The sequence below is a fragment of the Athene noctua genome, chromosome 1, assembly GCF_965140245.1.
Source record: "Athene noctua chromosome 1, bAthNoc1.hap1.1, whole genome shotgun sequence".
Taxonomy (NCBI): domain Eukaryota; kingdom Metazoa; phylum Chordata; class Aves; order Strigiformes; family Strigidae; genus Athene; species Athene noctua.
Window position 1 is genome coordinate 130128241 of NC_134037.1, and position 16216 is coordinate 130144456.

Below are 16216 nucleotides of genomic sequence, written 5' to 3' on the forward strand. Positions count from 1 at the left end.
CACTCCCCTCCAACCAACAGTTTAGTCTTTGTAGATCATATTTGTTCTCATCCTGTGTATCCATGAAATCTGTCCTTGCAGGACACAGAGGACAAACACCGGGGAAAAAAGTCAAGGTTTAGAAGATGAATCCAAACAGAGAGAGACATCAGTGTGCTGCTCTTTAAAGCTCACAAAAGCTTAATCTAGTCAGTCCTAATGCACTATAGAAGTCAACAACAGTTTAGACTACAGAACAGCTCAGCTTGGTATTTGATCAATCAAACAGTGGTATGTCTGCAACTCGGTACTTAAACTGAATGTTATTCTTAGAGTCTCAGTCTATCACAAGCCAACTTCCAACCTCTTAAAAAGCACCAGATTGCATCTCAAGGGTCTTCTCAAATAAGCAGGATTCCTAGTAGCATCTGAAGGCTCCATGAGTATTTAATTGCGTCTCCTATCTAAATGCTCATAGTGGAGAGAACGTTCATTTTTCCATTGAAAAAATTAAGCTTAACAGCAGAAGTAGCATTTCTTACTGCTCCTATCACTACTATTATATTTTGAAAGGGGTTTTTTTGGCCTTTTAAATCTCAGAGCATAACATGTGTTAAGTTTTCAGTAGCTACTTATTTCTACAGTACTATTAGCTCTAGAAAATACCCCAGTTCTGTGTCTCAGTCCACAAAGGCATTACTTACTGCACTTTTCCAAATAATTTTTGTACTAGGAAGTCTGACATACTAGCATTTAGAAAGATTTCCTTTTGATTATTTTGTACTGCATTCCCTCCCTCATCCCCATGACAAGCTTAAGACTTTGTTGATTGGAAGATAAGTGATAACTGTCTTGGGGGTAGCTTTAAGGCCATGTTTAGAATTACACTGCTGTTATTAACAAGAACAATTCTGTAGTATTAATTCAGAAATACAAAGCATTTAAGAAACTCTATCTTAAAAGTAAGATGACTTCTTGTTTAAAGAAAGTGTTTTGGTTATATCAAGAACATAAACCTAAATTTTCTACAACAGCTGTTTTCACTACTATCCTCTGTCTTGAATCCTGCATCAAAACAAAGTCAGGCTTTTACCTCCATGCCGAGCAGTTCATGCACTCTGAGCCACTGTTCCTCCCCTGAAATCAGTACTGTGATGACTTCCATATTTAGGCAGAAAATTGACAGATGGTACCTTTTGTTCCCCAATTGTTTAAGGCTCCCCAGGTAGATCACACTACACAGACCAAGATAAATGAACAGCCACAAGTAAAAGCCAGAAGACCCTTTCTTACATTTACCTGAGGGGCTGAAAATGAAGCAGGGGTTGAGGAGGAGAGGGGAATAAGACATAGCATGTAAGTTTGCAGACAGTAGTATCATAGGATCAGGTTTATGGAGACAGTTAAAATAACTCCACTTATTCTCCCACTCAGCAGTACCACCCTGTTTGAGAAGAGGCAAGAACAACTTTTCCATGTACATACAACTCAAGAGGTAGCCCTAACACGTCAGTACAAGCAGTTGACACATTCTCCAACAGGTTTCTGTAATTTTCAACCCAGGTAAAAAAAGCAAAGTCTTGTTTTCCTAGAATCACTACACAACACATCGCTCAAAAGACACTTAAAATAATTTCCTGAGACCAATAAGAACTTGTGAATACAATATGACTATCTCTAAGGCAATAGTGCAAAAATTATTATGATTTGACACTAACTACAAACTAGAATGCGATTCTGATCTCACTTGAGCAACAACTGCATAAGAACAAATTAAGTTCTATTCTCAAATATCAGTTTTCTGGAAATTACATTCTACACTCCATGCCTGTAATCTGTACAACACTTTATTAGTTCAAGTCTTCAACTCCATTGCCTTCCAGGTTTGGGCTTCTGTTTCAATCTTTTAAGAGAAACCTGCAAAGACTTGCAGTAGTAGCACATAAACCCCACCTTGCCATGAAGAAATCACTGGTATGTAGGGCTGAAAATGTAATCAGTCATTTGCTCATTATCTGCACTGAAAACAAAGCTAGAAATACATATAGAACAAGAAAAAAATATTAGATGACATCTCCCTTTCCAGCAAAAGTATATCACAATATCCCTCATGTCATACACAAGCTGTAAATAGAGGCCCAGTAACCAAGCTGTTAAGCTGAGTCCTTTCTCAAAAGGCACTTTGTGCAATCTTACAGCTTTGGCACTTCTCTTATCTGTTCCTCCAGGATGCAGAAGAGCAGGGTGGTTATTTCAAAAGAAGCTGGTCTTTCATAAATCATTTCTGTAGAGGCCCAAATGGACTTCTCTTTCAAATTATATTTGATTTCTTATGAGCCCTGCTCATGAGTTCGTCAAGCTGGCCTCAAATCCAATACCCAGTTTACCTGCATTCACTCAGGTAACTTTTGTCAGACTACCTTGGATGCTATATGGCTCAGTAATGCCACCTTTGGTATCAAACACTCTGCTTCAAGTTTTTCCAACCTTAAAGAGGAGTCAGCTACTAACCATTATAAAATTAGCATGGCTATTTTTTCTGTTTAGTTAATAGGAAAGAGAGAAGAGACTTTATTAGCTTCACAAGTCACACTGAGCACAAAGATCTACTATTCTCACACTAGAATGAGATACAAAGTAGCCTCGTTAACCTCAAGGAGTAACATTCCCATGGAGCAGCTGGAATTCTGAGTGATAAACTTCAGGCAAAGTAACTAGATAGCTTAAGGATATGTAAGCACATAAACAATTTGGTATGGAGGTAATTCATTAAGTGGATTTACCAACTATGGCACTATAATGGCATATGTAAGCTCCCTCCCAAATGCAAAGGGAGAAGAGTAAGCTCCTTGCTTTGCTGCAGAGTGATAATTAAACACCAACAGGTAGCTACTTGCCTAGCACTAATTTATACCCTGGGTCATCTGCCAGTAACTCATTCATACAGCTACAGGATACAATGAGTGTTACCTTCAAGTCTTAGAATTCAGTCAAATAAGAATTAACAGTGAGGGAGGAAAGACAGATCTTCAAATTCCTCAGATTTCATTCCAGGTTTCTTAAGTGGACCAATGATCTACTTCTGAATTTAAATGCCTGAGTTCCTCTGACTTTTATATTGAATGTGTTTCAAAAAGCATGCTTAGCAAGCACAAAATATTGCTTTCCTGAAAATGAATATTACACAAAGTATATTATTTCAGAAATAAACAGAAGTTAAAGGTCAGACAAGTTAGCCACCAATGCCCTCGGAACCTTAGTCCCTATAATGTATTAATTTGCTGCCAGAAATTACTATTATAACACTTGTCCTAACAGACATCACTCATTTCATATCAGCCATTTCTTTGCAGCTAACTGAAATAGCAGACATCGATCTGAGCAATGTTTTCACATAAATTTCAAACCTGCTCATCTGTTTGGTCTGGTGTTTCAGATACAAATCCTAACTCCATAAATGAATTCATGTAAATCAACACCCTACACAGCAACCTGACCTCAAAAATCAGCTATAGGATGAAATAGTATTCTTCAAGTCAAAAACAACCTTCCAAAACCCAAGAAAGCTACTTCCACCTTTCCTCCAAGACATCTCAAGAAGTTCAGGTTGCTGAAAACGCTTTGAAAAGGAGACCCAGTCATTCTCCAGTAAGAGTAAAGTCTTAAGAACCAATGTATGTAAGTACTTTCAAAAACTTGCAGTTGTTTACAAATGACAAATACAGCAGGCCTGCCTATGCAGAAGCTTAGAAAATATTTTTGTGCCTTGTTCACCTTAGATAGTTGAGGTTAAAGACAAACCCTTAAAATATTGATTAGCATAGCAAGTTTGAGAAATTAAAGCAGGATTTAGCAAGAAGTTGGAAAAATACACTCAAATTGGCAGCTTGCAGATCACATTGGAGGCACAGCATGCAGCCACAGTAAAAACCAAAGAAACAATTCAGTCTGATTTTAAAGTTTAAGACCTCCCATGCAAAGGCTGCCATGCTAGGATATCAAAAAATCATCCTCAGGACAGGGCCTGTTCATGACTGCAATGCAGTAAACAAAAGCAACTTCAAATCTCACTTTTCTATGTAAGGTGAAGTTTAAGTTAAACTTGGCAGTTTTCTTTATGAATGTCCTGGGAATAGTTGGAAACTTTTACTGTCTACTAACAACAGGCACAAAGTTAAAACTAGTTTTATCATAGTGCTGAAGTGAAACCTGAGATCCAGGTAGTGCCAAAGTCTAACACCACTACGGTCACTACCAAAACAAGAACGCGGAATTTAATTTACCTACATTTCTGCCTGCTTATTACATCTGGTTTTGCAGTTGGGCAAAACTTGGAGAGGATGTGATACTTTTATCAGCAAATAAGTGCTCTTCTGTTACATCGGAGGAAAATCCCCATCCCTCCTCTCTCCAACACCCAGCTCTTATCCAGCTTAGTCAGTTTGAAGTAGTGTCCCTATTCTTACTAGGACGAGGAAACAATCCCTCATCTATCACAGTATCTTGCTCCAGTCAGTGGTACTATATTAGTATAGTCAGTAAGCAAACATCAGTTACTGATATTTACACAAAACACAGGGATTGTAGTTGGTACAAGGCACCTGAGAAGTATCAGCACTTCTGCAAGACCTGGCTCAAGCAACCCTGTCTACCCAACACGAACAAGAGCTGCTTCGCCTCCTAAAGCAGGAAAAACTGTCATATTTAAAGAACTGCTTTTATGATAGTTCAAATAAAACTCCTCTGTGCTAGAATTATTTTGAGAAATGCCTTTAAGTTACAGGCAGGTGAACATGAAAAGGAAAGAATACAGGCTTCCTCAACCCGACTCCCTGCTTTCAAAAGAATTCTATCTGAAACACCACAGCTATTACTTGGGGAGGAACTGTAACATCGTTAATGACTTTAGAGCAGGCTAGGACATAACAGCTGTTAAGCAACACTTAGTAATGGTACAGGAAGAGTTACAGGCCTCTCCTGTTACATTTCTCTTCTTGTAACTATTCCAATCTATCACTCTGCTTAATTTCATTGTATGGAAAGCTCTTATGCAGGCAGGCACAGCCCATCCATAGCTATACATGCAGATCCTATCAATTAAGTTGTTCCATGTCTAAAGTACACAAGCAACTTCAGTGACACGTGCATGTTTCCCCCACTAATGATGACTCAGCTACTTTAAAGGCCATTTATTATAGGTGCACTGGCACTTTTATGACCCTGAGAAAGCTATGCAATAATCTAATCTATTAAACTACATAGTGGTGAAAACACAGACAACCTTGAAAGAAAATTTAGCAGTGCTGGGGAGGGAGAAACCAGTACCCAAGCAATAAAAGAGCATCACAACCTCAATCTCTGGACTCTTTTAAATTATTAAAATTGCAACGCAGCCAAACACAATCAAACATTTCCACATGCTCAAAAGCACTCCCTACAAAAAAAGTCAGCAGAGTAGCCACTCCACACCTACCAGTTTACAGTGCAGTTAGATTTCCCAATCTCTCGTTGGCTTCCAAATAAAGCAATTGAAGCCAACAGAAGCACATAGCATCTGCTAAACTTTGTTTAATCATGCCCAGTCCAATCGCTCTGCTTCCAAATTTGAGTTACACAACAAAGACGTTTAAATAGTTCAGTGTTCTAGCACAGCGCTAAAAACCTCACAGGATTCAACATAACGTTCAAGTCAATACAGTCTTCACAAGTCCCAGATCCCACCTCACGAGGAGTATAGCAGAATGTTATAAGCTCTTCACTTTTAAGCTGTTCTTGAGAAATAACCCTGTTTAAAAAAACATACTGCGCAGACTCCGGCACATCTGAGGCTAAACACCACGCCAGAGACATGTCCCATCACCACCAGTGAACAGAACTGACGGTGGGGCGCACCGGGGCCATACGGGGGACGGGCCAACGCAGAACAGCCACCTCCTTCCCTGAGCTGCCAGGCGCTGCTCCCTTCGCCGGTGGACGTGGCTCCGGAGGAAGCAGGCGCCCTCGGGGCTGCTCCGCTCCGGCCCTGGGACCGTACCAGGCGAGCGCCCCGCGGCCCGGGGACCTCTGTCGGGCGGCACCAACCGCATTCCGGCCCGCTCCCCCGGCCATAGACACACGGGCGGGCGGCGGGGCAGCCCGGCCGCGCCACAGCAGGGAATAAGGTCACCAACCACCGATCCCCAGCCGCCCCCGCCCCAGTGCGGGCTGCCACCCGCACAGCGGGAGGCCCCGGCCGCCGCAGGAAGAGCGGGGTGACCCCGCTCGGGAGCGCGCAGCGAGCCGAGGGAAGGGGCCGCCGCGCCGGCTCCCCCGCCGCCCCCCGGGGGCAGGCGCCGGGTCTGGCGGCCACCCCCGCCATTTTGAGGAGGGGGGAAACACCGGGGCCTCCCCCGCCGCCGCCCGCCAACAGGTCCCGCGATCCAGCCCCACGCCTGCAGCGGGGGGGCGCCACAGGTAGCCCCGCCGCCGGCCCGCGGCTGCCGCCGCCCACCTGGTGGGGCGCGTTACCTGCCGGGTCGGGCCGTTGGCGGGCCGGACCCGCGCGCCGTGCCGCGTCCCTCTCCGCCATCTTGTCCGGGTTTAAAATTAACTCGCCGTGACGTCAGAGCTCCGCCGCGAGACCTTTATCGCCCGGCGGCGCGCGGCACGCGGGCAGGGTGGGTCCTAGCGCCCCCCAGCCGCTCGCGCGGGGCGGGGCGATGCACGCACTGCTCGCGCCCTGCCACCCCCACTGCCCCCCTCCCCGGAGCGGCGCATGCGCGATCACGCCCCGCCTGCTGCCCGCTCCTGTCTCGCTGCCCCCTGCCGGCAGCGCGGGGCTGCTGGGTAGCGGGGAAAGCAGCGCCGGCCCACGCCGCGCCTCCGCCTGAGCGGGGAGGCAAAGTCCCACGCGTGTGGGGACCTCTCGCCGCTGCGGGAGAAGTAAACACACACACGGAACCCTGCAACTGGGCCCTGCTGCCCGGTCCGGCCCTCCGGCTCAGGGGTTGGGTGTCCCCCTCACGGCCCAGCACCCCACCATCGAAATGACATGGAGTGTGCAGGTTTCAGCAGGGGACTTGGTGTTTGGGGCAAAGGGATGAAGATGGCTGGCGTGTCAGGACAGAAGGCCCCAAAGCCACACAAAACACCTCAGGGTGACCAGCCCTCAGGGATTCCTCACTGGCCGTTGGCATGATGCTCTCAACGCACCTGGTTCGTGCAGAAAACACAGCCAGTGTGCTGCCAGGCCCGTGCCTTAAGGCTCCCTGATGGTATCCAGCTCTACCTGCACTGCACCCTCACTCCGCTGGGTCCTCACTTCCCTTTTCCACCTCTGTCGGGCCACGAGAAAAGCCAGGAAAGGGATCCAGGCGCTCTGCATTTCCAGCAGTAATGCCAGCTCCTCACTCTTGAGTTCTCGCTCACTGTGGCACTGCTGCTGCATTTGGGCTGGAAACACACAGAAGGACAGCTCGGAATCAGAACAAGCCACACAAGTTCCCAAGGGACCAAACACTCCTGCTGTTTATGGGTCTTGTAAGAGTCTTGTTCCTCTAAACCCAAACTGACCTTACACTGTCATTTTAAAAGGCCAACTTTTAAAGCTAGTTTACTGCACAAAGTTTTTAGGTCTGTGAGGTTTCCTATTGCTAAAGGTCATCTAAACCTTCACAGTCGAATTGGTCAGTGTGACCTTGTTACTTGTTGCAGCAATGCATTTGTCTGATAAATCAGCACATGAAGTAGGCAACAGATTTGCAAAAACCCACCTCTCTATGGCAATGCTCTCTGTAGAAACCATTTTTCTCAAAGTCTTGAGATACACTAATGTGTTTGATCCTGGAGATGCAGCTTTTGCAGCACGGCAATCTAAAAAAAAAGCAGAGCTCAGTTCTGCCTAAACAGAGTTGGAGGGAAAGCTTAGAAGAGAAAAAAAAACAATAGACTTGTTGTAGCACCTGGAAGAGGTCCTTTACTACTAAGGTAGTCTTCCTAACAGTGGGGTCCATTACACTGGGTGCTGTGCTTACAGTGGCAGTGCTTGCCTCAGAGAGTTTAATGTCTTAAAACACATTTAATGTCTAAAACACATTAAAAATACATTAAAATATCTAAAAGGTGCTGTAACCACAGCAAGTAAGAACTACAGAAGGATACAATGATTAAACCATATCGTATATTCCATTCCAGTTATACCACTTGTAATAGTAAAATATGCAATGCTGTAAAACTGTCCAGAACTTTATTATTGTAGATTTACATCAGCATAAATGGAAGCAGGATTCAACCCCTTTGTACAGAAGTGTTGGTATAAATGCTAGAAAAAAAAATTGCAATTAGCCTTTTGCAGTTTAATACCCTCTATTTATTTGGGGAAAATGAGCATGCCATTGCCTGTCCTTCTAACCTCCTCCCACATCAAGAGGAAAACGTTTCCTGACATCAGAAAGAAAGCAGAGCACACTCTACAATACAAAGGCATTTCCGAGAGACGCAGGAAATCGGGCAAAGGGAAATACCTTGAATTAAGAAGCTAGAAACAGTGTTAACTGACAAACAGCAGCTCAGCAGTATGAAAACTAAAAACTGGGGGGGAAAAAAACCACAATACTGAAGAAATTTCCTAGTTCTGTGGTAGTAAACAGCCTTGTTTCTGGTCAAGTCTGGAACGGTTTACACAGGGAAGAGTTTGAAATAGTGCATCTACAGACTGATAAGTTTCTGTTCCATGTGACAGGATTTGCTGCTGCTGTAATGTGAGAACAGAAGTCAAGAACTTGGAGATCAGAAATCTCAACCTTAATTCTGTCCATTTATGTTTGCAGGAAGGAGGGAGATGTTTTCTGAGCTGAGGATTTTGCTATCAATGTCATCTCCTGGCCTGCAAAGGTCCCAGTCTCCACCACACTCCCAGCTGCGTGCCACTTTTCTCTAAACCAGGCTATGCAAGGAGCTGGCTCTGAAACTGCTCTGAAACCCGTGGATTTGGCCTGAAAGGACCTCGGGAGAAACTGCACAAACCATTGGCAGGCTGTGGGGGAAGGGACCTCTGGAGCCAGAGCACATATAACCCATAAGTGCAGGTTGGGCCAGTAGTCCCCTCAGCCAGCAGAGGCATAGTTTTGCACTATAGACAGCATCTTCTCCTGGATTTGGCCATGCTGTCTGAAAAAACTCTGCTGTCTCAAGCTTGTCCCAAACTGACTTTGGGCCAGTCAACACAAACCAGTATCACCAGTGTGCAGCAACTCTGCTTGGAGAGCTGTCCCCTCCCACAGCTGGAAGGGAAACAGATCCACCACAATGTCTCCTGGCCTCAGACAGCATGGCATGGCAGGGGGACAGGACAGTCCCTGGCCCACACAGGCATAGGCACCCACCAGACACTAGAAAAGGCCAGATCAGACTCAGGTTCTTTATGCCTTTCTGCATAAAATCTTTATCCCTGTCAACTAACCCATGAAACTGGGTTTAAGGTGACCTGCATGATGACAAATCCGTAAGCCAAACACCCACCTGAAGTATGCTGAACACCACTCCTGGGCTGGGGAACACAGAAATCTCCCATCCTGAAGGGCTGAAGGTCCTGGGATGAGCTGGAGAGGTCTCTCTTGATGCTAGTGCACTTACCAACATCTTTCCTCAGCTGCTTCAGGCTGTAGAGCCCAAACTAGTGACAAGGCGAGTTGCAGTCTTCCATCCAGCCTATGCAGCACTGCAGGCAGCTGAGGACAGACAGCTACAAGGTGAAAGTGGTTCTTTTGGCAGCCGCCACCATCTGCAGCAATAAGGTGCCTCCAACCCCTGGACTGCAGTCCCTGGGGCCACCTGGAACTTCCCAGGGGAGATGTCTGGGGAGGCAAGGAGGTGTCGGCTGCCCTCCCACCAGACACCACCAAGCAAACTGCATCACTTGGGCAAGCCAGAGATATCCTAACAGTCTCCCATGAGGAAATCTGCCTGGATCTTGCTCCCAGAGGCAAACATATGCCCTTCCAGAGTTTTGACAAGCCCTGCAAGGCATCTTGCCTTGTTTTTCTCTGAGAAGCATCCAGGCTGTGGTACCACGGCCCTGCTACTCATGGGCTTCATCTGCTTATGGCTTCCCAGCTGTAGCCTTCCTCCCCCTCTGCATGGCGCCAGCAGGCATTGGAGGCTGCACTGCCCACGGAGCGAGCCCCTGCCCTCTCTGCAGCTGGACCCGCCGGTTGACTCCCCTTTCGCATCACCAGTCCCTGCACCCTGCCCGCACACAGAAACACACTGCTTGGTCCTGCCCAGCCTGGCTGGTGTCTGCCTCACCACCTCTGCAAGGATCTCAGCCCCACAAACAGGCAAGCTTGGTTTCACATGCATTTTTTCTGATTCTTTGCCATTCCCTGAGAACATCTCCCTCAGACTCAGAGGTGTCTTCATCTGTCATGCAGGTGGTCTAAAAGTGTCACTAGAGAGTACCCAGCACAGCCCTGAGTTTGTAGTGACCTCCTGTGTGTTTGCGTGACCTAGGGCTCACCCAAACAAGGCCAAGGTGGGACTCAGCAGGGATTCAAACCTCGTTCTCCCTGCAGAGAGCTCCAAGGAAGCTGAGAGGCTGTTAGGAGCAGAAGGCAAGTTGGGAAGGAGGGGAAAAAGCAACCTACCAAATCTTCTAAACCTGCAGCTATCCCAAATGCCCAGAGGAGATGTCTCCTTAGCTGGCAGCAGCACACATGCTTAAGAGATGGAGAGCAGCCCCTCATATACCACTCACTTATATCAAGCTGAGTGGGAGACATGTCCCGTTCTCCTCTGGTTATGACTCAAGAACTGCTCCTCTAGGGAGGAAGGATGAAATAACATTGAATTTTAGCTGTTGTCAGAGCAGCTCAGAGCATGTTGTTAGGCACCAGGTGCAGGAACTGACTGCAGGTGCTTTCACAGGAGGGGTTGGGCACATTTATTGGGCTCTTCCAGTGCAGCTGAGTGCCAAATACTTTTGAAACAGGCATTATCCATTCTCAATTTTAAGGAGCTATTGCACAGTTTCCCCAGGATTAAGGGCTTAAATCAAGGGGCTCTAGTACAGCCAGGGGAAGGGGAGCGGGCAGACTCCAGAGCCACACTTACCCTGCAAGGTGTGTTGGGGGGGTCTCTGGGGTGGTGATACACAGCCTACTAGTGGAGGTGGTGGTCTCACAGGTACACGTAGGAGCCTTCTCCCACATCCTGCCCTTTCTTCCCTTATCAGGGGGATCAAAGCCTTCAAACGATTAAATGGCTGAGTAGTTTTCTTCTGCTCCCGGAAATGAGGCTCTGTAGCCAGCTGAAGCTTTCCTGTGCAAGTGTTTGCTCAAACGGATGACGCGCGGAAACAAACTCTACAACTTAGAGAGAGTTATAAAGCAGGTATGTTTATTCCAGCCAGGGTGCAAGGGGGTTTCTCCACAAAGCTTGCACACCGTCTCTGGCAAGTAGCCAAATATTTATTACACCAAAACATACATATTCATTAGGAAGGGCCAGGTTATTAGAAGTAGTTCGGGAAATAGGTGTGATTATTATAATTATTCAAGGGGAGAAGTACGTGGTCCTCTTCACGGTGTCCGCTCTTTCCAGGGCATGCGCTGTGAAGCAAAGTCCAGGTGTCTTCTTCCTAAATCGGCAAGATCAGCCTCCCTAGATAGCATCTCTGAGTCCTTTTGTTCAAGTTTAAGTTTGCCTAAGTGCCCATTCAGGGCTCTGAGTAGGTGCCCATTGAGGGCTTTGATTCTGCTATCGGTGAGTTGTCCTTTTAATTCATACTCCCGGGCTACCTGCTACCTTCTTATCATAGCCAATCCCCAAGCTATCTGGTAAACTACACTGAATCCACAGAACAAGTCTGGACAAGCAGGATTCTTAGACAACGTTCAGAAGTCATCATATGTTGCTATAAGTAAATAATTTGCAAGGAAAGTGGTCATTTCTCTGTATCACGGACTCGTCTCATTGGGGACTGTATAAACACAGCGCGATTTGCATCTCACTGTTGTGCAGGAACACAACGAGATGAGGCTGCTTTTAAAGATCGACTCCCATAGAGGCTGGGGTGCCACTGAGAGTGCCAATTCACCTACAAGCCCCAGGGCTGCCCTGCTGCAGAGATGACTCTGCCTGCAGCTAGTGTGCTGCCTCCAGCCTCATGCGAAGGACTCATATGCCTACCTACTGCCTGCTCAGCAGCGATTTTTGACCTGCCTCTCTAAGAATGAAACCAGCTCTGCTTCTGGGGAGTATGCACACATGTGTTAAATGCCAGGATGGTGAAATGTGTTTCCATGCCGGCTATAAACTGCTTTTTCTCACCTGACCTGGGCATTGCTAAGCACCTCTGGGGTTCAGGTCTCCTTGGTGGCACTTCCCAATGGCTCCTTAGGCCATCAAGGCCACCACAGAGAAAGAACTTTTCCACACCCCCAGAATCTAGCTCCCAAACCTCTTGTCCTAGAAAATGAGCAATTGCTCCGGCTGTTACTGTGATGCCCATCAACCGTCTTGCAGAGATAATCACACCAGCCACTGAACCTGCACTGTCTCCCTCCAAGGCACAGAGCTGCGTCTGCTTTGCTGGCACAAACAGCAAGGCACTTGGCTCAAGGAAGAAAGAATCCCTTGTGGTGCCTACATGATTGGTGACACCATGCTTCAGTACACGCTACTAGTGCTTGTTCCACATAGTGCAGCATGCAAAAATCAGGTTACCAGAGAGAATTTGGGATGAGAGGAAGTATTTCACCATCACAGACGCATCAGTGTCAATTCAGAGTCTCACTTGGAAAAATGCTGTGTAGACATTTTATTATTTAATGTAATAAAATAATTTTAAGCTGATTGCCTGGTGTGCTGTGGGTATCTGCTAGGAAACACTCCTGTCAGCTTTGAGAAGAGGGTATTTGTCCTTGCAGCTTAACTGATCTTTCCTATCGCAAGCCAACTCCTCTACAGGGCAAAGCCTGTGTGATAATGATTTGAGCAAAGTGGTGTAGCTTTACACCCAGGGGGGTTATTTTGCATTGAGCCCTGGGCAGGCAGACCTGGCTTTTGGTTGCATGTGGGGTTGAGTATGGTTGCCCTGGCATTCAAAAGGTGCTAATTACACAGTGGAGTTTATTTGCATCCTTTACAGCTACATGACTCTGGCTCCCTGGGCAAGATTTACAGGTCCTCACAAGGAGGCAGGTGGTTTATTCCCAGGGTTTCAAATGGTTTCTCCCTATGCAAGTCCAGACTAGCTACCCAAAGGTGAGTTGTGCTTAGAAGAGTGATTCCACTGTGAATTCCCACAGCACCAGAGAAGCTGAGTTACAGCTCTCATTGCCCTTTCCTGGAAGGCAACCTCCCTCCAACACAAGGCCCCACACACACCCTTGGATAAGGCTGCATCAGCCCATCGCTCCATCAGGACTGTTTTGGACACAGTTTAGCCACATGGTTATAGACCACCCTGCCCAGCTCAGGGGGAGTTCTGGACTAGCGTGGGCTGTCCTGCCAAGGGCTCAGCTACCTCAGAGACACAGCAGCTATCAGCAGGAGCCAGCATGGGACATGATGACAACAGCACCCACAGGAAACCCCAGGTCAGAAGGGGACCTGAGCTTCTCATACCAGCACTGTGGATTTATTTACAAGAGGACACCTGGAGCAGCAGCACCCTATAGATGACTGCTATATCCTGCTCTGAACCAGGCCTGGATCTGCAGCACAATCCTTAACACACTGATGAAACTGAATCCAACTCCAGCATTGAATCAAAGCCTGGGGCAGAAGGACCAGACTTTTTCTGCCATCTGGGTTTCCAAATTCAGTCTGGCCTCTGGAATGTGCCTAATCTGGCTGGATTAACATGTGAATTTAATTAGATTTAATCTACTCTCAACAAAATCTAGAATACAATGTAGAAAAGAGGTGTTTAATCTTTCTTCAAGCCTCTTTGTATGCGTCTGAGCAGGGGGCCCACAGCATAGCTATGGGCAATTGCAATGCAATGAGAAACCAAGTTTTAGCAGCACCCAGAGAATGGGGCTGAGATCAGTGTCCCATCATCTTGTCATCTGTGGATTTGTGCCCGTCTGAATCAGAGCTTCTCCTGCCCCAAAACCTCTCTAACAGAGAGCATGGGGAAGGCAGAGGAATGTGGGGAAGACAGGAATGTAAGGAAGGCGTGGTTATAGGGGCTCGTACTCGCTGACCCCAGCCCTGCTCCCGAGCTTGCTCGAGAGGCAGCAGGGCTTGTGTCAATGGGGTCTCCACGTTCATCTCAGTGACCCCAGGAATTGCAGAGGGCTGTGCTGCTCTGCTGGCTCCAGGGGAGTTTCAGCAGCTGCAGGTCCACCCTCACCAAGCTGAAAAATGCACTCCCATGGGCCAGGCAAGTGTGTTGAAACACAAGCAGCCACTCCAATGTCACCAAAGCAAATTAGACGTGTTCTCTGGGCAAAACACAGTACCTGGTTGCTTCTGGGGACCGCTCATCGAGAACACAGCTGGGTCCTCCAGGAAGACTCTACAACAGATTCAGGTGCTGTCCTGTACGTTCGCTACGTGTCAGCTTGCTCCGTGCACCCAGTTAACCACAAAAAGCACAGTATTGCACTGGCTTTGATTGCATTTAGATAGTTTGGCAAAAGAAGGCTCCAGTGACTCATCACAAGGAAAAGCATAAAATTATTTGGAAATATTAATCAGGGGGATATTACCTATTTTGTGCACCTCAAGTAACATTAACTTGTGAGAAAAAGAAATAGTGAGAGAAGGAGAGGGAGAAGGCAATTTTATTCCTTTCCTGAATCTGCCTGCCCTGGATAAACGTAGCCTGGCTGTAGCAGAGGGCTGGAGGGTTAGCTGCCCAAACCAAAGGCAAATTCATTTGAGATCCGGGGATTAAGATACAATCATTTGATCTGAGATTAAACAGTGGATGAGCACCACAAAGGATAGCTTAAAACATTTGGAAAGGTGTTAAGGAAAATCAAGCTGGATTAAATAACAAAATAGCTGCATTAAGCTAGAATGCCTCCCTGGATCACAGGAAGCCAGGCACCAGAGATCCTGCCGGCAGGGACAGGCAAACACACTCTGTGCCACAGCTCTGCAGCATTTGGGGGCTGAGCTGTATGGGAAGAGTGCTTGCTGTCTGGGGCAGGTGAGTTGTGCAAGTGATCTGGTAGAGCTCATGTCCCACCCCAGCCCCATCAGCCCCATTTGGAGCTCTCTGGGGATGGCACAAGGGCAGCTCAGGGTCCCCGCTGTCCCAGAGCAACCTCAGGGATTGAGCAGAAGGCACCCAGCTCATGACTCCTGCCAGCTTTGCAAGCAGCATTCTGGGAGGAACCAGGGCTGCCACATGGCTAGATGAGAGACATTTGGCATGTGCATGAGACACTTCATATCCTCTCAGGCCCCTGGTGGTCCCACACCAGCACTGGCCTCTAGCTGCCAGGCTGATTCTTCTAGCTCTTGGCATGGCCCTGCTGCTGGTGCTACCCTGACCTCCATGAGGAGATGTGCAGAGCAAAACTGAGGACCCCAGAGCATCTTTCCTCCACTGCCATAGGGCCATGCTGATGCCCTGCTCTGCTAGCACAGCATTCAGGGGGGCAAAACACAAGTGAGGGGTAACTCAAGCTTCCTCAGTGCCATCCAGTATTTCTATTTCCCACCCACACTCAGTTGAAAACAAGAACTTGCCCTGCCCCACACCACTTTGTTGCTCGTATTGATCAGTTATCAGAAGAGCATGGCCACCTGCCAAAAACCTTCATTAGGAAGAAATTATTCAGCAAAAATAAGCTAGCTAGCTGTAAATGCATGCTCGAGGACAGCAATCCCAGGGCAGCGAGACTCAGGCTCTGAGCTCACCGTGGCTGCTTCCCAGCCTTGCTTTGGGAGCTTTTGGGAGTTTTCCTTGCCAGTGTGGTTGGTTTTCCTGGACTTGGTCTGTATATTTCGTAGGACAAATCATCCAGCTCCCTCAAGCAACTTCTCATTTGCAGACAGCACCAATCATTGCTAGCCATTCCCAGAGGTTTCCCCATATCTTCCACAGACATCTCTTCATGGATAGGGCTCCACAGCTCAGCCCCAGCTTTTGCAGCTTTATGAAATACAGAGAGCAGCCATGAAGCTGGGGGACACAGAGCTGTGCTGGATGGATGCCGGGTCTCTGTCAGGTCTGAGCAAGGTGCAGCAGGAATTAATGGCTGTCAGCTCCTGCTGCACCTTGCCCAGACCCAACGGA

General features: G+C 47.4%; 1 protein-coding gene across 6 annotated transcripts in view; it reads right to left on the reverse strand.

Moving 5' to 3' along the window:
• The window catches only part of ATL2 (atlastin GTPase 2), a 40375-nt gene extending 33718 nt beyond the window's left edge, over positions 1 to 6657 (reverse strand). For 4 of the 6 annotated variants that reach the window (XR_012635465.1, XM_074930933.1, XM_074931007.1 and 1 more), the window contains exon 1: positions 6487 to 6656. Coding sequence is in view for 5 of the 6 variants with exons in the window: in XM_074930933.1 (XP_074787034.1) it covers positions 6487 to 6547 (61 nt within the window). In the remaining variant the exon portion in view is untranslated. Of the gene's footprint in view, positions 1 to 6486 lie in introns of all 6 variants that reach the window. The other 2 variants (XM_074931186.1, XM_074931277.1) reach the window with 2 other exon arrangements.
• Positions 6658 to 16216: the final 9559 nt, after the last annotated feature.